Genomic DNA, 24987 nt, shown 5'->3' on the forward strand with positions numbered 1-24987 from the left:
ACAGAATTGTCACTTTAACATTTCTTTTAAAAACAGCTTATACAGTAAAAGTCACATTCCACATGACATGACTCTCACCATCTTACCGAAATCTCTCTTGCCCATCCCCCACACCCTGTGCTTTAGTCAGGCCCCAAACACGTGATTTACTCTCCTGGTTCTCTGTGACTTCGCTCCGCCCACCCTTCCCCATCTGTCTGCCTTAGAGACCTAGTTCCTCAAAAGACAACTGATCCATCCCACCAATAGCAACTCGTCTCCTTGGGTCCTCTGTCCTCCCGTGGCATAGTTCCTTACCCCTTGGTTTAATATTTATGTCATCTTGCCTTCTGTCAAGAGCAGATTGATGAGGACTAGGGCTGTGTCTTGTTTATCTTTCTTTCCCCTTCAATGGTTTAACTTGGTAACACTCAACTATTGGCTTAAGAAAGAATCAGCTGAGGCAGGGCGCCGTGGCTCACACCTGTAATCCCAGCACTTTGGGAGGTTGAGGCGGACTGGTCACCTGAGATCAGGAGTTCAAGACCAGCCTGGCCAACATGATGAAACCCCGTCTCTACTAAAAATATAAAAATTAGCCAGGCGTGGTGGCGGGCTCCTGTAATCCCAGCTACTCAGGAGGCTGAGGCAGGAGAATTGCTTGAACCCAGGAGGTGGAGGTTGCACTGAGCCCAGATCGCACCACTGCACTCCAGCCTGGGCGACAGCAAGACTCCATCCCCTTAAAAAAAAGAATCGGCTGAAGCTGGGCTTGTAGACCGAAGGTTCTCTTGGTTCATGTAGAGTTTTCCCTATCTGAAATGCTTGGGACCAGAAGGGTTTCGTTTTTTGGATTTTGTGCGGTATTTTCGTACGCATAATGAGATAATCTTGGGATTGGGGCCCAAATCTAAACAAGAAATTTGTTATACACCTGAAGATAATTTAATACCATATTTTTTATAATTTTGTGCATGAAACAAAACTTTCACTAATTCCACACATCAGGTGTGGAATTTTCTACTTGTGGCAATATGTCAGTGCTCAGAAGGTTTCAGTTTCAGATAGGGTTGCCCAACCTGTAATTGAAGGCCTGGTTCTCAGGGCCCAAAACTAAATGAGATAATAACTAATACTTGGTGGTGAAGTACTGGGTTTAAATATCTGAGAGTCAGGCCCCAGTGTCAGCCACAGTGTTTGGGGTAAGTGCTGGGAGAACAGCAGAATGAAGTCACTTCTGTGGCTCATGATACATTGCGTGTTTTTGCCTTTACTCAAGTAAACTTCTGCCAAGGCAAAGAGTCCTGGAAAATCAATGGAGAAAGAAATAATAAAAGCAAAAAACAGAGCCTGTGGATCTCCTTTTTTGTTTTCCTTTTTCTTCTGATAAAAGCAAATACTTGTACTACAGGCTTTTGTTGCTGTTTTTGTTTTGTTTTTGAGATGGGTTCTCACTCTGTCACTCAGATGGAGGGTAGTCGCGCAGTCATAGTTTGCTGCAGCCTTGAACTCCTGGCCTCAAGCAGTGCTTTCACCTCAGCCCCACAAAGCGTTTAGATTTCAGTTGTCAGCCACTGCGCCCGGCAGGTTTTAAAATACGTGCATGGGAGTAAAAAGCAGAAGTTGTTCACAGTCGGGACAGCCCACTACGAAAAGTTAGGCATACTTCTCCAGACTGTGTGTGTATGTACAATGTTTAAAAGTAAACTTAGGCCTGGGTTACAGAGCAAGACCCTGTGTCTAGAAAAACAAAAAGTTAAATAAAAGTCAATGAGCTGGGCATGGTGGCACACACCTGTAGTCCCAGCTACTAGGGAGGCCAAGGTAGGAGGATTGCTTAAGCCCAAGAGGTCAAGGCTGTGGTGAGCCATGAGTGTGCTTCTACACTCCAGCTTGGGCACAGAGTGAGAGGGGGAAAAAAGTAAATATATAGGTATGTGCACACACCTGTATGCATATTTTTTTCATTAAAAAAACCTGTGATCTTGCTATACAAAATCTCATTGTTTTTTAACAGGCTAATAATCTTCTGTATGAATAAATACACAATTTAGCCCATCAGTCTTTTTATTACTAGATGTTTGGAGATTTTTATTTCCAATTATCACTCGGTACTTCCAACATTCAGTGTTTGCACGAACCAGAGATAAATACCTTTGTGTGGTCAAAGTAATATAATTTTTGATAACTTAGTGAAAGGAGAATTCTAGACTCCAAGGATATGGCCTTTTATTTTCACATAGCTAGTTTACAAATAGCTGTCCCGGCCAAGTTCAGTGGCTCACGCCTGTAATCCTAGCACTTTGGGAGGCTGAGGTGGGCGGATCAAAAGATCAGCCTGGCCAACATGGCGAAACCCCACGTCTACTAAAAATACAGAAATTTGCCAGGTGTGGTGGTGGGCGCCTGTAATCCAAGCTACTCAGGTGGCTAAGGCAAGAAGATAGTTTGAACCTGGGAGACTGAGGTTGCATTGAGCCAAGATAGTGCCGCTGCACTCCAGCCTTGGCGACAGAGTGAGGCTGTCTCAAAAACAAAAACAAAAACAAAAAGCTGTCCCAGGTTGTACCCTACCAACAATGGGTGAGAGTGCCTATTTCACTAAACTCAACATCAAACTTACCTTGTTTGCCTGTTACCTTGTTGCCTGTTATATAGAAGAAAAGTATTTCATTGTATTTATCTGCATTTTTCTGCAGGTGAGATTTTCATTTGCATTTCTTCACAGATTATACTCTTCTGATAATTGGACATTTGTGTTGTCTGAATGGCCTTTTCATGCCCTTTGCCGATTTCTGTGCTGGGTTGTTTGTCTTATTGAGTTATAAAGACTCATATAAAATGTTTCTATTGTTTTAATCTGTCATTCAATTTAATCTGATTCGACTTGTGGTATTTTGATCACTAGGCTTCTAGATTTTATGTTACGCTTTAAAAGGACTTCTTTGCTTTTAAATTATTAAAAATATGACTGTAAGGCCAGGTGCGGTGGCACACGTCCGTAATCCCACGGTGCAGGTGGATCACCTGAGGTCAGGAGTTCAACACCAGCCTGGCCAACATGGTGAAACCCTGTCTCTACTAAAAATACAAAAATTATCTGGGTGTGGTGGCGGGCGCCTGTAATCCTAGCTACTTGGGAGGCTGAGGCAGGAAAATCGCTTGAACCCAGGAAGCAGAGGTTGCAGTGAGCCGAGATCACGCCACTGCACTCCAGCCTGGGCGACGAGTGAAGCTTCGTCTCAAAACAAACAAACAAACAAACAAACAAAAAAATATATGTATAACTCTGTTATATATAGAAAGAATAATATTTATGGTTTTATTTTTACATTATACATTTGGAGGTTTAATTAATTTAGAATGTATTTTGCATGTGGTGTGAGGTAGGTAGGGATGAAAACATGAAACATTTAGGCTGGGCGTGGTGGCTCATGCCTGTAATCCCAGCACTCTGGGAGGCTGAGGCGGGCAGATCACCTGAGGTCAGGAGTTCGAGACCAGCCTGGCCAACGTGGTGAAACCCCGTCTACTAAAAATACAAAAATTAGCTGGGCATGGTGGCGGATGCCTGTAATCCCAGCTACTCGGGAGACTGAGGCAGGAGAATCACTTGAGCCTGGGAGGCGGAGGTTGCAGTGAGCTGAGATCATGCTGCTGCACTCCAGCCTGGGCAACAGTGCAAGACTGTGTCTCAAAAAAAAAGAAAAGAAACATTTGTCATCAGAAAGATCACTTCTGCCCGTCCCAGTGCGTCTCCCCTCCCAGCCCCTGCAAAAATAAAAGTCGCTGTTGTGATTACTTTCACCAGATATTAGTTTTACCCATTCTAGAACTTCATGTAAAATGGAGCCATGCAATACTAGCTCTTTTGTGTCTCATTTGTTGTTTTGTTTTGCTTCTTGTAATCAGTTTTATTCTAGAAATTTACAGTACATTTTGATATCTGATAGGGCAGGTCTATAAGTTTTCTTGAATTATTTTCAACTACTTTATCATTGGGTTTTATCAAGATTTTAACTGAAAATAGAGGGACTGCTGTAATGTGTGAATTCAAAATGCTTTAAAATTCCAGAAAGCATATCTCATGTAATCTCAGTACTCCTCCTATTGCTTGGACTTGGAGAAAATGACATCCCTTTTAAACAGCACTTGGCCAAAACAGAATTGTCACTTTAACATTTTTTTAAAAAACTGCTTATACAGCAAAAGTCACATTCCACATGACGTGACTCTCACCATCTTAGCAGACTCTCGAAATAATTATCAGGGGCTGTGCGAGATGGCTCTCGTCTGTAAGCCCAACAGTTTGGGACACCGAGGCGGAAGGATGACTTGAGCCCAGGAGTTGGAGAGCAGCCTGGGTGACATAGTGAGACCCCATCTCTCCAAAAAATTAGAAAAATTAGTCAGATGTGATGGCGTGCATCTGTAGTCCCAGCTACTCAGGAGACTGAGGTGGGAGGATCACGTGAGTCCAGGAATTTGAGGTTGCAGTGAACCATGATTGGGCTGTGATTGCTCTCCAACCTGGTAACAGGGCAAGACTCTGTCTCGAAAAAATAAAATAATTACCAGGAAACTAAATTTATTTGTAGTGTCATCACAAAGTACAAATTAATAGGATGTTTTATGGTGTTTGAGAATGTTTTGTAACTGGAGATGCAAAGTTGGCCTGTTTGCTTGGTTAAGTATTACCCAATCCTTTGCTGCTGGCTTGTTTTGTTCAGTTTTTGTTCATTTTGGCAATTTCATACTTAAGTTGCAAGAATAATGCAAGGAATTCCCGTATACCCTTTACCCAGAGTCCCCAAATATTGCCATCTGACTACATTTGCCTTGTCCTTTTCTCTCCTTGTATGTATGTTTTTACTAGACCGCATGGTAAGTTGCAAGGCGCATATGCCCCTTTGCCCTACGTACTGCAGTAAAGTAAGGATATTACCTAACTGTAGATGTCCAGATCAGGAAATTAACATTGATAGAATACTGCCACCTCGTCTTAGTTCTCATTTAGATTCAGTAGTTTGTTCCAATAATATTCTCTATAACTCAGAAAAAAATGTCCAGAGTCATGCATTGCATCAGGTTGTCATGTTTCCTTAGTTTTCTTTAATCTTGAACACTTACACTTATTTTGTAGTTTATTTTTCTATTTGAATTGTTTTGGGTTCTCCCCGCCCCATAATAAGGATCAAGTTATACGCTTGTCAGAAATACACCAGACATGTTGTATTCCTGTTTTTTGTTTTGTTTTGGTTTGAAACCGGGTCTTGCCCTGTTACCCAGGCCAGAGTGCAATGGTGCAATTGTAGGTCACTGCAACCCTGAATTTCTGTGCTCAAGCGATCCTCCCACCTTGGCCTCCCAAAAGAGTTGGGATTACAGACATGAGCCACCACGCCCAGCCTATATTGTCATCAGAGTATACTATCCAGAGGCACATGCTGTCAGTTTGAGCCATTATTGGCCATGTTAGCTGACTTCAAATGCTATTGGCCAGGTTTCTCCACTGGAAAGTTACTGTCTTCCTTTTCACAGTTACATTTGTGGGGAAGATACTCTGAGACTTTGTAAATATCCTGCTCATCGTCCATTAGTTTCAGCAACCACCAGTTCCTGTCTATTCATTTATTCTGGTAGTTGCCAAATGGTGATTTTTTAATTTTGTTATTGTTTGTTTATTACTTGGTTTACTGACATAAGGAATAGCTTGCCCTTTGCCCTCATTTATCTGTGTGAACTTAGATTATTTTATTCCATAGGTTGAAAGCCTTTATGCTTATTTACTACAATGTGCAAAACGTTCCATTGGGAACCCTGTCAGACAGGCTCCCCTGTCATTTCCACATGTTCATGCCATTCTTGGGATACTTTTTTACCTTCTGGAATGGCAGGGTACGTGAGTCTCATCTTATGCTTTTCCTGCCCTTTCCCCAGAATCAGCCATTTCTTCCAGGTGCCCCGGGCCCTTTTGAGGAGAGCTATTAGAAACCAGGGTCTGCAGCCAGGCGCGGTGGCTCACGCCTGTAATCCCAGCACTTTGGGAGGCCGAGGCAGGCGGATCACGAGGTCAGGAGATCGAGACCATCCTGGCTAACACGGTGAAACCCCATCTCTACTAAAAATACAAAAAATTAGGCAGGCTTGGTGGCGGGCGCCTGTAGTCCCAGCTACTCAGGAGGCTGAGGCAGGAGAATGGCGTGAACCCGGGAGGTGGAGCTTGCGGTGAGCCGAGATTGCGCCACTGCACTCCAGCCTGGGCGACAGAGCAAGACTCCGTCTCAAAAAAAAAAGAAAAAAGAAACCAGGGTCTTGGAACTTAGATGTACTTCTGTAACTAGGATGTCAACTCCTGGGCCAGTAGTTGGTTTGTGAGAACTACTGGGCTGATTGTACCTCAGGAAATTAAGTACTGTTAAAGCAATCTGAAGCAAGCCAAAGACAGCTTAAGAAAGGTGACAAAGCCCTCATGAACAGTTTGGCAAACTTGCTAGCTGGTTAAAATTGTTAATCACTTCTCCAGGATTTTTTAGGTGACAGTTATATCATTAGTGAATCAAAGAATTAAGCATGTTGCCAGATTGACATTGAAATGTACATAACATTCTTAAATAGTAAATAGAATTAACAGGAAATTTTCAAGTCCTGCGAAATCACTAATTAGAGAAAAATTTCCTAGATGTGATGACTTTTTAGCAGAGAAAATTTTCCTAGATATGATGACTTTTTATCAGAAAATTGTCACTTTTCTCCAGAGTAACCTAAAAGGAAATTTTATAATGTGTTCCATAATAGTCTAAAAAGAAAATGCACAAGAATAACTAAAATTCTGGGCGGGGGGGAATACAGGGATTTCCTCTAATTTTGATGATAGGATATTGCAAACAACAGAAAGTTTGAGGGTTTGTTCATTTGATGGTGGGGGAAAGCTCTAATCTTATCTCTTCTTGTGTAAAATAGAAATTCCAGCTAGTTTAATACTTTTTATAATATAGTAATAAGAAAGACCTGAAGTAAGAATAAAACTGAGAAACAACAAAGAAAGAGAAATTTGGCTACATAAAAGTTTTAACTCTCTGTTAAGAAAGGTATGCAACAGTCTGGGAGAAAATATTATAGCACAGAATAAGGAAGAAACTAATATCCAGAAAGCATTGAATGTTCTGACAAATCAGTAAGGAAAACAGGCAACCCAGTCAACAAGGAGCAGAGACTACGAACAGGCAATTTACAGATCAATGAAAAAGCAGATGTGGCCTAGAGACCAAAAGATTCCCTTGCTGGTAGTTGCAGAATAGCAAATTTTGAAATGATATAAGATTTTTGCCTATCAAACTGGTAAAAATTTACACAGTTACGCAAGGTGCGGTGACTCAAACCTGTAATCCTAGCACTTTGGGAGGCTGAGGTGGGCGGGTCACTCTAGGTAAAGAGTTTGAGACCAGCCTGGCCAACATGGAGAAACCTCGTCTCCACAAAAAAATACAAAATTAGCCGGGTGTGGTGGCACGTGCTGGTAATCCCAGCTACTCGGGAGGCTGAGGCAGGAGAATCGCTTGAACCCAGGAGGCGGAGGTTCCGGTGAGCCGAGATCACGCCATTGCACTCCAGCCTGGGCAACAAGAGCGAAACTCCATCTCAAAAAAAAATTTTTTTTTACACAGTTCCTGTTCTCCCACATTGGCAAGGGTATTGGGGAAGTTGTAGGTGTTGGAGACAATAAATTGCTACAGCCTTTTTGAGAAGGCAGCTAACGTGGGGAACTGCCGTAGCATGGAGTCAAAGATGGAGGTGGATCAATACGCGGTACATAAAAATGTCCAAGGCCTGTTAGTAGTTTCTGTAACTTGTGTCATTGCTCACTAACAATAAGATTTCATCTCATCACAAGCTTATTTCCATATGTATCATATAATGTATGTAGACGCAAGACGATGTCCTGAGGCACCACCAAGCTGGGAACGTTGGTAACCTCTTAAGAGGACAGTAGGGAAAAGGGAAGGTATTATAGCTTTATACTTCCTATACTTAGGAGGATGAATCTTCTGTTACTGCAGTAAAGTTTAATAGGTATATTTGCATAATTAGGGAAGTGTGTTTGTGTAATCAAATCAGAAAGTAATGAACCACCCACATGCAGCCCTGGGTACTATGGGAGCATCCCAGCAGAAGTCCAGGGCAGCGGAGTCAGCAGTGAGATTGGACAGTCTCTGAGGCAGAAGCTTAACAGAAGGCAAGAGATGGAATCCCAGGCAGGGAGCTACGAGCAGGCGATAGAGGCGACGACGGTCATGCCCATAGCTGAGACCACAAACTAGGGTGAAGAGCTGAGGTAGAAGGATTCGAGGGGCACATTGGCTTTGATACTAAAGACAAATCAATGGCTCTTCAGTTTTTGCCAGAGAGTTATACTTTTCCCATTTGCATTCATTTTTTGGTTTTTTTAGACGTTTTTCTTCTCTGGAGAATACTGTCTTTCCTCAAGTAGTGATGATTAATAAACATTCCAGTCAGGGATGTGCTTTATACGTTGAAGATTAAACATTTTGAAGATTGCATGTTCTCTTGACATTTCCAGTCACATTTTACCTCGGGGGAGCTTTCCCCTGAGAAGGATTTGGCTGCAGTGTACCTGTACATACTGCTTGGGAGAAAAGTGGTCATAGAAGTGGAAAACCCTGATTCTGTTTGATGAAAATCTAGTACCCCTCCTGAGGAAGAGAGAACACCGTATGGAGGGCAGCAAGTTTCTGATAAGTTAGTAGATTTTTCCTATTATCTGGAATAGGATTGGACAGAAACCAACATACGTATCATAGAATTGTAGCAATTTTATCAAATATAATCATTCTGTGGCAATGCTCTGGTATCTCTTCCCAGCATGTTTACAGAGACCACTGGGTTGAGTTCCAGCTGTTTTTTAGACCTCGAGGCATGTTTTGCCAAAGAAATAATGGTATAAAATGGGGATGGATTTCCCAGCCAACTGACCAAAACATCATGTATTAAATTCTGTTATCAGTTTGATAGTCCCCTATCTTTGTAAATAAGGTAATTCTAAAAATATGAATGAAATTAGAATATTTAAACGTCAATTACAGTACAAATAATTAGGTTTGGAATTTTTGTCTTTGGCTTTTCTTTTTTTCTCCCCCCAGGATGTTACATATTTATCCAGTTACAAGAATAGTTTCCAGTATGGACAAATTAATTGTCTTTTCTTTTTTCTTTGAGACAGGGTCTGACTCTGTCACCCAGGCTGAGTGCAGTGGCACAATCTCAGCTCACCACAACCTCCGCCTCCTGGGTTCAAGTGATTTTCCTGTCTCAGCCTCCCGAGTAGCTGGGATTACAGGTGCCTGACACCACACCTGGCTAATTTTTATATTTTTAGTAGAGACAGGGTCTCACCGTGTTGACCAGGCTGGTCTCAAACTCCTGACTTCAAGTGATCCACCCACCTCGGCCTCCCAAAGTGCTGGGATTATAGGTGTGAGCCACAGTGTCAGACCTTGTTTCCTTAATACTGCTTGAAACAACACTTAGCCTTAAAACAATTGATTTTCGGCCGGGCGTGGTGGCTCACGCCTGTAATCCTAGCACTTCGGGAGGCCAAGGCGGGTGGATCACGAGGTCAGGAGATCGAGACCATCCTGGCTAACACGGTGAAACCCCGTCTCTACTAAAAATACAAAAAATAAGCCGGGCGTGATGGCGGGTGCCTGTAGTCCCAGCTACTCGGGAGGCTGAGGCAGGAGAATGGTGTGAACCCGGGAGGTGGAGCTTGCAGTGAGCCAAGATCGTGCCACTGCTCTCCAGCCTGGGCTACAGAGCCAGACTCCATCTCAAAAAAAAAAAAAAAAATTGATTTTCAGGCTGGATGTGGTGACTCGTGCCTGTAATCCCAGCACTTTGAGAGGCCCAAGCAGGAGACTCACTTGAGAGCCTAGGAGTTCAAGACCAGCCTGGGCAACATAGTGAGACCCCACTGCTACATAAAATACAAAAATTAGCCGAGCATGGTGGCACGTGCCTGTAGTTCCAGCTACTCGGGAGACTGAGGTGGGAGGATCCCTTGAGGATCCCTTGATGCTGGGAGGCAGAGGCTGCAGTGAGCCAAGACATGCCACTGCACTCCAGCCTTGGTGACGGGGTCAGACCCTGTCTCCAAAAAAAAATAAGACTATTCTTCACATTGGGAAAGAGGCCTGGCAGGAAGTAGTTTTCCCAAAGTTGTGTGTTTGATCAGCTTTTCTCCCATGTTCTTCAAAAAGCTGAGCACCGCCTTCTATAAGGAATGCTAGGAAGCTGTGCTGGCAGTAGCTCTAAAACATGAAATGATGCTACATTATGCCTTGCCTTTGAGATGTGGTCTTCCAGAGTCTATTTCATGGATTTCATGCATGTGATTTTATTCTTCACATGGAAGACAGTCAAAGAGTTTAATTTGAGCACGCCTGTTCCTGACACCAGAAATTTCATTTTTGCCATGCCTAATGCCTTCCATTTTTGCTTCAGTTCTGTTATTTCTGGTATCGTCGTTCACATTTTTCTATTCTCTACTCATTTTATCATTTGTATGAAAAAGCAAATGACTATATAAATACTGCTGTTCAGATGAAGGTGCCAGCATGCCTGCCCTTGTGAACTGTGGCAAATGTTATAAATCATCAATTAGTAAGAAAAATTGGGAAGTTGCACAAGGGGAGTTGGGGAAATGACTTCCCTGTTCTTAGCATTGTTGGCTGACAGGAGAAGTATGAACCTAAGAAGGTATGCTGCCTCTTGATGTTTTTCACATTTTTTAAAATTACTAAACTCTTTTTATTTTATTTATTTTGAGATGGAGTCTGTCTCTGTCACCCACACCAGAGTGCAGTGGCTCAATCTCATCTCACTGCAACCTCTGCCTCCTGGGTTCAAGCGATTCTCCTGCGTCAATCCCCCCCACCGAGTAGCTGGGATTACAGGCACCTGCCACCATGTCCTTCTAATTTTTGTATTTTTAGTAGAGCTGGGGTTTCACCATGTTGACCAGGCTGGTCTCAAACTCCTAACCTCAGGTGACCCGCCCACCTCGACCTCCCAAAGTGCTGAGATTACTGGTGTGAGCCACCACGCCCAGCCTAAAATTACTAAACTCTTGAAGGAAAACCTGGAGTTAAGCCATACTTTCCAATCGTTTTTTAGTTTCTTTTTTTTTTTATACTTAATCTTAGTCTTTTTTTTTTTTTTTTTTTTTTTTTTTTAAAGACAGTCTGTCTTGCTCTGTCACCCAGGCTGGAGTGCAGTAGTGTGTTCTCGCCTCATTGCAATCTCCACTTCCCAGGTTCAAGCGATTCTCCTGCCTCATCCTCCCCAAGCTGGGATTACAGGCGCCTGCCACCACGCCTGGCTAATTTTTTTGTATTTTTAGTAGAGATGCGGTTTTGCCATGTTGGCCAGGCTGTTCTCAAACTCTTCTCTTGACCTCAGATGATCCACCTGCCTTGGCCTCCCAAAGTGGTGGGATTATAGGCATGAGCCACCACACCCGGCAAGTATTTTCTATTTAGAAAAACATGGTAATGCCACATATCTAAAACTGGAACAAAAATAACAGATCAGTGGAAGAGAATGGAAACAAGTAATCCCAGACATAAATACAAATATAATATTGAGGAAGCCAACAATTCAAATTGGTCGGGGGCAAGTACTGTGTAGTCAGTGGTGCTGGGAAATCAGTTTCCAAATGGGACAACTATTGGGAAAATAGTCTCACTCAACATGAAACTGAGAGAATAAATGTTTAAAACTTCAAAAGAACTAAATACAGGTGTATATTATTTAGCCTTCAGTATGGAGGAGGACATCCAAGCATGAAGGTATAAACCACTTACATTTTAAAAACAATTAATAGCTTGGCCACATAAGAGTGAAATGGGCCAGGGCGCGGTGGCTCATGTCTGTAATCCCAGCACTTCGGGAGGCTGAGGCAGATGGATCACCTGAGGTCAGGAGTTTGAGACCAGCCTGGCCAACATGGTGAAACCCCATCTCTACTAAAAATACAAAAATTAACTGGGTGTAGTGGCAGGTGCCTGTAATCCCAGCTACTCAGGCGGCTGAGGCAGGAGAATCACTTGAACCCAGGAGGCAGAGGTTGCAGTGAGCCTGAGATCAGGCCACTGCACTCCAGCCTGGGTGACAGAGCAAGACTCCATCCCCCCAAAAAAAAACAAAACAGTGAAGTGTACTCAAAACCTGTAAACAAAATTTAAAAACTGGTAAAGAACTGGGAAAATATGTTTTGTACATATGATATATAAACTTCAAATGATGGGGGATGGAGCCAAAGTGTTTTGTTTGTTTGTTTGTTTTGTTTTGTTTTGTTTTTGAGATGGAGTTTTGCTTTTGTTGCCCAGGCTGGAGTGCAACAGCAGGATCTCGGCTCACCGCAACCACCACCCCCTGGGTTCAAGCGATTCTCCTGCCTCAGCCTCCCAAGTAGCTGGGATTACAGTCATGCCCCACCACACCTGGCTAATTTTGTTTTTTGTTTTTTTGTTTTTTTGTTTTTTTTAGTAGAGACAGGGTTTCTCCATGTCAGTCAGGCTAGTCCTGAAATCCTGACCTCAGGTGATCCGCCTGCCTCGGCCTCCCAAGTGCTGGGATTACAGGCGTGAGCCACCGTGCCCGGCCGGAGCCGAAGTTTTTAAATAGTGGGGTGTAAATCAGAAATTTTTAGAAAAGTACAGGTGATCAACAACAAAAAGCAAATGACTCAAAGCAATTTGAGTAGTCAGGAGATAAATTCGTGTTAAAACAGTATTCCTTTTCTTACCTAGCATATTGGCAAAGATAAAGAAAAATAGCAAATTTTTAACAGAGATTCAAGAAAGATTGGCTTTTTTTTTTTTTTTTTTTTTCTGGAGACGGAGTCTCGCTCTGTTGCCAGACTGGAGTGCAGTGGCATGATCTCGGCTAACTGCAACCTCTGCCTCCCGGGTTCAAGCGATTCTCCTGCCTCAGCCTCCCGAGTGGCTGGGACTACAAGCGCACGAGATTGGCACTTTTTAATTCGCTGTTGATGGAAATGTATAAGTTAAAAAAAAACCTTCCTCTGCAATTTTTGTTTTGTTTTTGAGACAGAGTCTTGCTCTGTCATCCAGGCTGGAGTGCAGCGGCACGATCTCAGCTCACTGCAACCTAAACCTCCAGAGTTCAAGCGATTCTCCTGCCTCCGCCTCCTGAGTAGCTGAGATTACTGGCAACCGCCACCACAACCAGCTAGTTTTTTGTATTTTTAGTTGAGACAGGGTTTCGTCAGGTTGGCGAGGCTGGTGTCAAACTCCTGACCTCAAGTGATCCACCTGTCTCGGCCTCCTAATGTGCTGGACTTAACAGGCATGAGCCACCGTGCCCAGCCCCTCTGGAGTATCTTGATAGTATGTGGGTTTTTTGTTTTTCTTTCTTTTTTTTTTTTTTTTAACCGAGTTTCGCTCTTGTTGCCCAGGCTGGAGTGCAGTGGCGCAGTCTCGGCTCAGTGCAACCTCCGCCTCCTGGGTTCAAGTGATTGTCCTGTATTTTTAGTAGAGACGGGGTTTCACCATGTTTTCCAGGCTGGTCTCGAACTCCTGACCTCAGGTGATCCGCCCGCCTAGGCCTCCCAAAGTGCTGGGATTACAGGCGTAAGCCATCGCATCCGGCCCTTCTTTTTTCTTTTTAAGCATTAAAAATGTGCATACTCGGGCGTGCGCAGTTTCTGTGGGAAAACATGTTCCTTAACTAAAAGGCAGCACATTTGCAACAAATAATTTTTCCCTCAAACAAGGACACTTGGGATAGGAAGAAGGGCAGAGCTGAGGACAGGTCTGATCCTGTTCAACTTTACTAAGAACCTGTTTTCTGCACTTCTACTTCCACAGCTCAGACAAGAACAGAACCTCTTCTGCTTGGGGGTGGGGCAGGGCTGGCTTGTGCGGAATGGCCTCATTCCTGGATTAGGAAGTGTCCCTAAGTAGTGAGGTGTCTCAGATGTTTATAAAGTGACCACTTGTGTAGTGCTCAGGGCATTGTTGCTTCTGTAAAGTGCGTATCATTTGATCTCATGCTGTAAATGATTCTGTCTTCAGGGCGCAAACCAGAAGAAGAGGGTGTGGAAGATAACGGGCTGGAGGAAAACTCTGGGGATGGACAGGTATGTGCAGCCTTGCGAGTGAGTAGCGTGGTGGATGGACCAGTGGCGGTCACATGATGGTTCGGTCTGGTTGTGTCACAGGAGGATGTTGAGACCAGTCTGGAGAACTTGCAGGACATCGACATCATGGATATCAGTGTGTTGGATGAAGCAGAAATTGATAATGGAAGCGTGGCAGATTGTGTCGAAGACGATGATGCTGATAACCTCCAGGAGTCCCTGTCGGATAGTAGAGAGCTAGTCGAGGGGGAAATGAAAGAGCTTCCGGAGCAGCTTCAGGAACATGCTGTAGGTAACCGGCAATGTCTCTAGAATGTGCCCTGAATGTATCAGTTCCACAATTAAAATAGGTGATCAGTTTCATATTGGGAAGTAAGTTGTTCTGTAATGCCAGTTCAGTAGAATAAGGGTCAGTTGGTTCAGATGATTCTGAACCAATTTGTTTTGTTGAAAGGTGATGTCTTATAACATTTCATACGTACTTGCTATCCATTTGCGGCATACAGTATGAGACATTTTGAGGACAACCATTCAGACTCTTCCTGTTGCAGGACTTGATCTGTGGTGTTATGGCCTAGGTACCTTGAAAGCATTGAACTAGGAAGAGGTTAGAAGTTGGTGTTTTCCTGTTAAGAAGCAATTGTTGAGCTGGGTGCCTTGATGCACTCATGTAATCCGGTAACTCAGAAAGCTGAGGCGGAAGGAGCAGCCCAGGAGTTCAAGGCTGTACTAAGCTATGATTGTGCAATTGAACTCCAGCCTGGGTGGCAGAGTCTGACAGAAACCTATCTCTTGTTTAAAACAAACAAACAAACAAAAAAAACAGCCAGTTGATACCTATCTTAAGAGTTAACCTCAAGTATTAACCTGGATGTTGTTTTTAAACGTAAATTTTTTTCCTGTTAGAAACATATCAAATGGATAGTTAGATTATAGTGGGTAGTATTTCCTGAATACTACCTACCAGGCATTGGCATTATGCCCTTCCTTTCTTTTTCTTTTTTTTTTTTTCTGAGACAGAATTTTGAGTTTTGCTGCTGTTGCCCAGGCTGGAGTGCAGTGGCGTGATCTCAGCTCACTGCAACCTCTGCCCCCTGGGTTCAAGTGATCTCCTCCCTCAGCCTCCCGAGTGAGTAGCTGGGATTATAGGCGCCCACCACCAAGCCCGACTAATTTTCTTGTATCTTTAGTAGAGACGGTTTTCACCATGTTGGCCAGGCTGCTTTTGAACTCTTGACCTCAGGTGATCCGCCTGCCTCAGACTCCCAAAGTGCTGAGATTACAGGTGTGAGCCACCACGCCCAGCATGTGCCCTTTAATTCTTCTAATAGCAACATGAGGTGCTGTTGTCCCCATTTTCAGTTGAGGAAATTGGGAAGGCAAGAACTAAAAAACATCTCCAGATGACACACAGCTCATAACAGAATAAGAACTAAGATCAGGCTAATTCCAGAGGCCATGTACTTAACTTATGTATGATGTTGTCTTGGTGCCATTAATTTGATATTAATTTCATTTACCTGATGATTAATGTTTGTCAGACAGAAAAAGTGATGCGTATGAGAAGCTGTGGGGCCCTTTCTGTGTTGGCTCGTGGGGGGCCCTGTTCTTGTCCTGGTCCTTAGGTCTTCCGCAGTGAGCGCTTCTCAAGCAGTCTTGGTGGACAGAAACCTTGTTGTATGCCAGTCAGTCCGCTTCTGCATTTCTTCAGAATATTTTTGCATTTCCTCTTGGAACTGATTCCAAGTATCCTTAGAGGTAGCAGATTGTCATATTTGAATGGAGGATTTGAGTCTGAGAAGTGGCTGAGAGTTATTCTGATACAAATAGGGTGTGCAATTTTTGGTGAGTCCCATTCATCAGCTTCTAAAAAGGAGTAGCAGAAACACTTGCACAGCAGCAGGAGTTACTTACCCTTCCTGAATGGCTGCATCTTCTTAAGGCTGTTTTTTTTCCCTCCTAAGCAGAAAATCATACATTCTGCAACAAAAGCTGGAAACATCCTAAATGCCTGGAAGCAGTATAGTTTTAAGGGTTGAGGCCAGGTGCGGTGGCTTGGCTGGGCACAGTGGCTCACACCTGTAATCCCAGCTACTCAGGAGGCTGAGGCAGGAGAATCACTTGGACCAGGGAGGTGGAGGTTGCAGTGAGCCAGGATTGTGCCACTGCACTCCAGCCTGGGCGGCAGAGTGAGACTCTCAAAAAAAAAAAAAAAAAAGTTCAGAGGTAGATTCTGGAGATGGTTCAATTTCTGTGTGTCCCTGGACAAACTCCTTAACCTCTGCTCCTCACTTGCAAGAGGTTTTCGGAAGATTCAATGGATGGATGTTTATTATACACTTAAAGCAGAAGTCATCAAGTTGGCTGTCACCTGGGTTGTTTTTGTTTTGTTTTGTTTTTGTTTTGGGGTTTTTTTGTTTTTGCTTTGTTTTGCTTTTTTTCAAGACAGGGTCTCATTGTGTAAATGAAGTTTTCTGAGAACACAACCACACCTATTGATACTATTGTCTATGGCTGCTTTTGTGCTTTAGTGTCAGAGAGGAGTCCTGACTCATCTGTTCTACAATTCCTGAAGAATTTACTAGGCAGCTCCAACAAAGTGTTTCCCAGCCTAGTTCAATGCCTAGCATCTAGAAAGCACCGTAGAGTTATGAAATGTACCACCACGAATACAGTTTTTACTGCTGTGTAACCATCAAAATGAACTAAGCACATCTGTGTGAACTCAAACAATCTCCAAAAGAGAAGTGACACTTGGGGAGGGTTCAGAATGATGTGCTGCCCCTCGTGCAGATGTCGAAGGGGAGATGGTCTTTGGCACTTAAACACGTGTAGCGTATGCGATGACCGCTGCATGGCAGGAAGAAAGGAGTAGTGGAGAGTGGTTTTCAGTGAATGGGCTTTTGTACCTTTTGAGTCTTTTGATCGTGTGCGTGTCTTTCCTAGTGAAATATAGTGATAAAAATACATGCTGGTTATAAAATATCTGAAAACGTCTCCCCCTAAGTATATCTCAAATTTCAGGGCTTTAGAGCAGATGGCCAAAATTGGTTTCAGTCACAAATTATCTGAACCCCCTTTCTTTCTTTGGGGAATCCTTTGCCTTTTTGGGCAGAGCCTACTTCTTAGAATAAAAGCTATTCTTCCCCTGCAAGTAGGGTATAGGATATTGCCAGTCTCGAGCTCCTGTCCTCACCCTCATGCTGGGAGATGCTGTTCCGTTGAGGGAGGTACCTACCCCAGGGCCAGCAGGTCCCACATCCTCAGCATCCAGGCTGGGCGAGCAGCGGTGGCTGAAGGCTCCACTTCAGCAGGACTCTAGCCATTGCTCCTGGAAGAACAGCCCTCACCCTGTGCTCAGATCCACTTAGAGGCTGTGCACTCATTTTCATCTCTTTTCTGTTTGACTTAGACTTTTTTTTCTTTCTTTTGCATCTTAAAACCTACATAGCTACCATATTAGTAGATTTCCTAGTCTATGTGCAGGTGGACATTTACATACAACTTTTTTTTCAGTTTAGCTGCAATTATACTATAATAGTGTTTTGATTTCTGCCCTGGGTTTAAAATTTTGTTGTGAATTATTTTCATAGCTGTTCACTTTTCATTGTACAGATGTACCATTATGTTACGTTATTGTTGGTGTGATGAACTGTATTTTCTCCATTTATTTTACAGATAGAGGACAAAGAAACTATAAACAATTTAGATACTTCATCATCTGACTTCACTATATTACAGGTAAACTGTTGTATGTCTCAGTACTTTTAGAATGAAAGGTCAGACCACAATTTCTGGAAACCATTTCAGACACCATACGCCAGTTCCAGCTAATAATCACCACAAGGGTTGTTTCCTTTGTCAGGATCGTTAGTGGGTGTTTGCTTTCTGCTTTCCTCCAAATATAATGTATGCATTGCCAGGGACTTAACTCTAGGCTTCGACGAGTGGCCTCCAAGCGCTGTGGCTTACCAGCAGTCATTAGAGTCATGTTTTGTGGCATTCTTAATTTCATTGCTTGTGGGGGGGGAAGGCAGTCTGTCTCATCTACCCTGGGTGGCATCCCCTGCAGAAAGATGATTTGATGAGACAGCAAGAGGGCATGGCTACCTGGGAAAGATGAATAGGGCCCAGATGGGGATTGAGGGTTGACAGAGCCCTGTTGGGGAAGGTGGGGTCTCAGGGGTTCTGGTCTTGTCTTTGGGAAGTTTTTTTTGTTTTGTTTTGTTTTGTTTTTGTTTCGTTTTTTCTGAAATTGCCCAGATTTCATTTAATGACTGTATCATCCTACCTGTTTCATTGGCATTTCTGTAAATATTAAATCTTAGATGAGAACAGATGAGTTGAGAATTTCCAGGTATGATTTTTATATTTGTGGGTCTTGAGTTTCCTTTTTTTTTCCAGCCTACATAGATACAAATTGTTAGAACACACTTACCTAGGTAGCTGGCTAATTCTTAGGAGAACTTTTTGTGGAGAAATGAAGATCGAGCCAGCTTTTGCCTGGCCTTTTTATTTATTTATTTATTTTCCCGTCTTCTTTTTAAATGTCATCTATGCTATTGTAATTAGAAATCACCTTTTGGAAAAGATCTCCATTTGCTTCTGCCATGCAAGGGCAAGGGAGATACTGGAAAGCCAGAGCTCCAGCCTTGAGGAGGGCACAAATCTCAAGAAAATGTGGTGAAACCCAGTTCGCTTTTAGAGCTGCCGTCTCTCCACCTGCGAATTGACACGGCCATTCCCGACTCAGAAAGGAGAGGAGGAGCCGGATCTTGTCACTTTCCCCTGGCTCTTTCTTGGTCACAGTCTCCCGTGTTAAAATGGGAAACCTACAGTCTCTCCTAAACAAATAGGAATGTATTTGCTTCTCTTTAGAGAAAATGAGGAAGAATTATTCTGCCAACATTGATGATTTGCTTCAGTCCTATGGTCTGAATTCCCAGCATGGGGTAGGGTACATGGGGAAAAAACTGATTAAAAATAAGTGAAAGCATGAGGAAAGTGTACAGTTTCATAGAGCATCCTGGAATGGCAGGGCAGTTCCAAGGGGAAGTTATAATTCAGTCACACCTACTTATTGGGTATATGTGAATCCCCTGTGATGTGTCAGGTGTGGCATTAACTACCAGCATTACATAGATGAATGAGAAGGAAGGGTGGTCCCCATGCTCATGGGGCCTGGCCTGATGGTTAACAGTGCAGACTCACACTCATACACGGCCTTTGCTCAGAGCCTGTCTCTGCTTCCCACCTGCTGTGTGTCCTTGGGCAAGTTACTCTGTCTGGTCACAGTCTGTTACTCTGTAAAAAGAAGGGTGCTACCATTAGGACCAACCTCCTGCGACCGATGACGAGTTTGTGTGTATGTAAGGTGCTTACATTTGTGCCTGGAACCTAGTCAGTGCCCATCAGTTGACTGGAATTCCAGAGGAGTGTACCTTGTGTGCACAGGAAACATAAAGGCTGGGGGATCACATCATGTGGAAAAAGCTCCTTTGCTTAGTGGGGCACAGCTGGAGTTGGGTTAGAGGGAAATAGGGAAAGCCTTCCTGAAAGGAGATGCCACTGAGCTGGATACTGAGGGATGTGGATGACTTGGCTGGATGGGGCAGGGGAGGGCTGGGCCTGTCAGGGAGGGAGGTGGCATAGGGATCCATTGGCTGAAGGCTGAAGGCCACAGAGGGACATGAGCTTACTGTGGACACAAGGTGCAGAGAGATGGGATGGGGATAATACAACCAGATGCCACAATAGGCAAGGATGGCACCAGCCTGAGTGGACAGGGCTTCCTGGGAAGAGTCTGAATGACTTCTAGAACTGGCCTGGTGGGGACACTGATTGAAAGAGGAGATGAAGGAGGGAGGGTATTTACAAAGTTTTTCATGCTGGCACCACCATGCCAAGTAAGAGCAGGAGTCATACCACCTGGGCCTATATTCCCTCAGTCTTTCGAATATCAGAAAGTTGTCGTAGCTTCGTTGAGTGAAAAAGTGACTGTTAATGTGCCATGCATTCCTCTAGATGCTAACAGTAGAAAAATGAAAACACTGCTCTCCTTGAATTTGAGAGTTCAATCTAGAGGGTCAGGCATGCTTATGATGAGTGCCTGACCATGAAGTGAGACCAGTTCCAGGCCCCTGCAGGGGAGACTGAATGGAGGATGGGCTGAGTGAAGTGGATGCCAGTGTTATGGAGCCATTCCTAGAACAAGCAGGTTCTCCACCTCTTGCGTTTGTGAGTTTCCCTCCCTGGATTTTTAAAATTCCCTCTTTAGTTATTCTGGGTTTTCATTTGAATAAACTGTAGGTGTCATTCATCTGGCACAGTCTTATTTACGTTTTTTCTTGCAGGAAATTGAAGAGCCATCCCTGGAGCCAGGTACTGTTAAATGAAAAACTTACCAGCGGGGGTTTGGAACCATTCTAGTTTTCCACCTTCTCTAATTTGAATTCTTTGATTTTTAAAAGTTACCTTACTATAGTATACATTGTTCTAAAGGTTTACAATCCAAAACCTACCAGGATCATAGAGATTGGAAACCCAGCCATATCACCAGATCTGTGAAAGTGGCTCACTTCTCATTTTACAAAATGTATTGGTGAGATGAAAGTATCTCATGCCTTTTTGAATATCAACAGCATTGAATCATACATAGAGAAAGAGTTCCGGATGCCTCTCTTGAGAGCTAATACCTCTGCACCCACAAAACAGATCTTGTGATATTGGGCAGTAGCTTAATTTTGTGGTTTTTAATTGAGGCAGCTCAGGTAGTGGTAGGGAGATACATTTTAAAACATAAATTTGAGACATAACTGGATTCCAGAAGAGGAAAGAGTGTCTTCATGAGAATTCCAAACACTGTTCACTTTCTGGACTGCAAATATCTCAGAGCACGGATGGAAGAGATTCTGGTTTTCATGTTGGACTGTTCTGTTAAAAGAAATTCAAAGAAATTTGGAAATTGAGCTGTTCAGTGAATGGTGATACATTCAGTTAAGCAACTTGGACTTTGGAAGCTAAATTTGGAAGAGTCATATCTAAACGACGACAGAATGAAGACTGTCAAGAATCAGCCAGAAGGTTTTGGGGGTTAAATCTCTGGGATGCTTTTCTCTTCCGTGTAGCGTAGAGGCTTACCTAGAGGCGGTCGCGGCGCAGGTAGTGTAACCAGTATAACTTTGTGTACCCGCGGGTTTTCCAATCTCTGTGTAGCTAGCAGTTCTCTTCGTGTTAGTGTGGCAGCCGTGCCAGTTCCACATTTGTGATTGCTTTATTTCCCTGGTAATTAAACCTTGTGCCATTCTATTCCTGTTAAATCCGTAGAAAATGAGAAAATACTCGACATTTTGGGGGAAACTTGTAAATCTGAGCCAGTAAAAGAAGAAAGTTCCGAGCTGGAGCAGCCATTTGCACAGGACACAAGTAGCGTGGGGCCAGACAGAAAGCTTGCGGAGGAAGAGGACCTATTTGACAGCGCCCATCCGGAAGAGGGTGATTTAGATTTGGCCAGCGAGTCAACAGCACACGCTCAGTCGAGCAAGGCAGACAGCCTGTTAGCGGTAGTGAAAAGGGAGCCCGCGGAGCAGCCAGGCGATGGCGAGAGGACGGACTGTGAGCCTGTAGGGCTAGAGCCGGCAGTTGAGCAGAGTAGTGCGGCCTCCGAGCTCGCGGAGGCCTCTAGCGAGGAGCTCGCAGAAGCACCCACGGAAGCCCCAAGCCCAGAAGCCAGAGATAGCAAAGAAGACGGGAGGAAGTTTGATTTTGACGCTTGTAATGAAGTCCCTCCGGCTCCTAAAGAGTCCTCAACCAGTGAGGGCGCTGATCAGAAAATGAGGTTTGTTTTTTCTCAGTTTTAGACCAGACGCTATCTCCTTTTCATTGGTCATGTAATGACACACATAAGCTGTTTTTTTCTGCAATTGGCCAGCCAGACTGACGAAATTGTAGTTTTGCTTCTAAAGAATGTTTCGTTTCTCTTTGTGTATTTTACACTGATTACATAATCTTTTTTCTTTTCTCAACCTACCATGGTTGTGTTCTTTAATTCTTCCTAATTACCTTTAGCCCAGCAGAATTAATTAACTCCTGTGGGTCTGAAATCTTATGGTTAGGTCAGATTTTCAATACAAGTTTGTCGGGGTATCATTTTTTCAGAACTAAATTTCGGGTAGGTATGCAACCTCAGCACGAATTTTATGGTTTTGAGTTTGTTTCCTCCATGCTGCTTCCTTGTGGAGTGATATTGTCTTTTGTCTCTAGTTCTCCCGAAGATGACTCGGATACAAAAAGGCTTTCCAAAGAGGAAAAGGGTAGGTCACCTCGGCGACACCAGTCCCTTGGAGCATGTATGGCCTGGGCAGTGGCGGGTATTTGATTCTGGTTCATCGCGTGCTATGCTCCTTACCCAGGAGACTCCTGAGACTTTTGTGCAGTCTTTCTCCTTCTCTGCTGTTACCTCTACAGGTTCTGGGTTGTAGGAAGCATACCAGGTCCTAAGAGTTAACAGGCTGATTTGGTGCAGATCCTTGTGTTGGGAGCACATTCATCCTGTAACCCTTCATTAAATGCATTAACTGAGAAATAATTTTACCCTACCAAATTCCTTCTTAATCAGTGTTCTAAAGGAGTAAAAACATGGGATAGATACAGAGCTATACGTGGAAAGAGAAACAGTGCATTGTTGACACCAAGGTTGACTGTTCTGCTACATGGCCGTTGCACACTGCACTTCCTCCTGTAATTAAGCGATCACTAAGTTTTTTTGAGACAGAGTCTTGTTCTGTTGCCCAGGCTGGAGTGCAGTGGCGCGATCTCAGCTCACTGCAACCGCCGACTCCCGGGTTCTAGAGATTCTCCTGCCTCAGCCTCCTGAGTAGCTGGGATTATAAGCGCCCGCCACCACACCCAGCTGATTTTTTGTATTTTTAGTAGACATGGGGTTTCACCATGTTGGCCAGGCTGGTCTCGAACTCTTGATCTCGTGATTCGCCCACCTCAGCCTCCCAAAGTGCTGGGATTACAGGCGTGAGCCACCACACCTGGCCCGCAATTGCTAACTTTCTTAGGAAACCTCACATTGTCCCAATAGCCCCACTCAGTATTGTGACGGGCCCTGTGGTAGTGCTGCTGGGCCTGGTGTTGCACTGGAGGGTCTTGGTGAGGATAGTGGTCAGGCCCACAGCCCCATTTGGCTTTTAGTGCTGCCACTGCCTCAGGAAAAGTGGGAACCATGTCTCTTTTGGAAAGGTTGTCTCTAAGACTGAAGATCTTGTGGGTATTTGGGTTTTTACTAGAATGTTCTTTTGAAATAGGTCGCAGCAGTTGTGGTAGAAATTTCTGGGTTAGTGGACTCTCTTCTACAACCAGAGCTACAGATTTGAAGAATCTTTTCAGCAAATATGGGAAGGTAAGTGCCAGAGCTTTTCTGGAGAAGATACTTTGAAACCAGCGTTGTGTGGCCTTTACATGGAGGTCCTCTCCCCTCAGTGAGTTCTTTGAGAGATACCAAGGAGCTTACACTTGCTAATGGCTGGGGAGGGTCTGCCCGTCCACAGGTAGAGGTGAGAGTGGTGTGGAAGCTTCCAGAGCCCACATCACCACTGTATTTCCCTCCCTTCTCTGCGAGCTTGCCCCCTTCCCTGTGATGGCTCGTGGATCCATTTCTGTGTCCTCGGGACGTTGCACTCAGGCTGGGCTGCCAGGGTTGGCTGGTGGGGTGCTGGTCAGCATGTCTGGGAGACAGCAGTGTTCTTAGAACAGTGTTCATGATGCTGGAACTCAGAACTCAGAACAGGGACCCTGGAGTCTGATGATAGGGGTCCTCACCACGGGTGTCTTGCGTCCATTGACTGAACCTCACCTCAGCAGCTGGGGGCTCTCAAAGTTGCTGCCTCAGTTCACCACTGGGGGCAGTTCTAGTGGCCTCTTGTCTGCAGCACCTGCCTTTCCTGAGCCCGTGAAGGTGGGGCTGATGGCACCAGCCCCCTACCTGCAGTGCCCAGCGCAGCCGCCTGGCCCTCCTCCCTGTGCTTTCTCACTCCCTTCCTCCCTGGTGTTTCCCAGACTTGCCTCCCAAACAGCCTCCTGCATTCAGGGCTCCTCGTCTCTCTCAGAGTCAGTTTCGGGGACTGCCAAAGGAAGGAGTCCAATCCTTTGTGTTACACAGTGAGGGTTCAACACATTGCAATATAGAAAACCAAGTGTTTTCCCTGATACTGACTTCAAAGAACTTAAAAGAGGATAAAACAGGCTGGGTGTGGTGGCTCACGCCTGTAATTCCAGCACTTTGGGAGGCCGAGGTGGGTGGATCATGAGGTCAGGAGTTTGAGACCAGCTTGGCCAGTATGGTGAAGCCTGTCTCTGCTAAAAGTACAAAAATTAGCCGGGCGTGGTGGCGCATGCCTGTAATCCCAGGTACTTGGGACGCTAAGGCAGGATAACAACTTGAACCCAGGAGGTGGAGGTTGCAGTGACCCGAGACCGTGCCACTGCACTCCAGCCTGGGATAGAGCAAGACTCCATCTTAAAGAAAAAAAAAAAAAAAGGATAAAACTAATTATGTCATTATTACGGACATAACTAAGGGCTTCTTGAGCCTCAGTGATACAAGGTGTGTGACTGGCAACACCTGCGCCAAGTCTCCCCTACTAGACCCCCTTTCCTGACTCCATGGCGTCCCCCAGCGGGTGGGTGTGCTCAGTGGGGAAGTGTTGCCCTGGAGACTGTAGTGTCTTGAGCGCAGCAGGCCTGATGTGGGTTAATTAGAGGACCGGGCCTCTCTGAGAATGTCCTCTGGGACTAGGATTCCATGTGGCATGATGAGC

General features: G+C 44.4%; 1 protein-coding gene across 4 annotated transcripts in view; it reads left to right on the forward strand.

Moving 5' to 3' along the window:
* Positions 1-24987, forward strand: part of SAFB (scaffold attachment factor B) — a 45502-nt gene that overhangs the window by 4563 nt on the left and 15952 nt on the right. For all 4 annotated transcript variants that reach the window (XM_008972644.5, XM_008972646.5, XM_008972645.5 and 1 more), the window contains exons 3-9: positions 14097-14161; positions 14243-14449; positions 17840-17902; positions 20515-20542; positions 21488-21998; positions 22424-22473; positions 23476-23570. In XM_008972644.5, the coding sequence (XP_008970892.1) occupies positions 14097-14161; positions 14243-14449; positions 17840-17902; positions 20515-20542; positions 21488-21998; positions 22424-22473; positions 23476-23570 (1019 nt within the window). The remainder of the gene's footprint in view (positions 1-14096; positions 14162-14242; positions 14450-17839; positions 17903-20514; positions 20543-21487; positions 21999-22423; positions 22474-23475; positions 23571-24987) is intronic.

Source organism: Pan paniscus, chromosome 20 (assembly GCF_029289425.2).
Source record: "Pan paniscus chromosome 20, NHGRI_mPanPan1-v2.0_pri, whole genome shotgun sequence".
Lineage (NCBI taxonomy): Eukaryota > Metazoa > Chordata > Mammalia > Primates > Hominidae > Pan > Pan paniscus.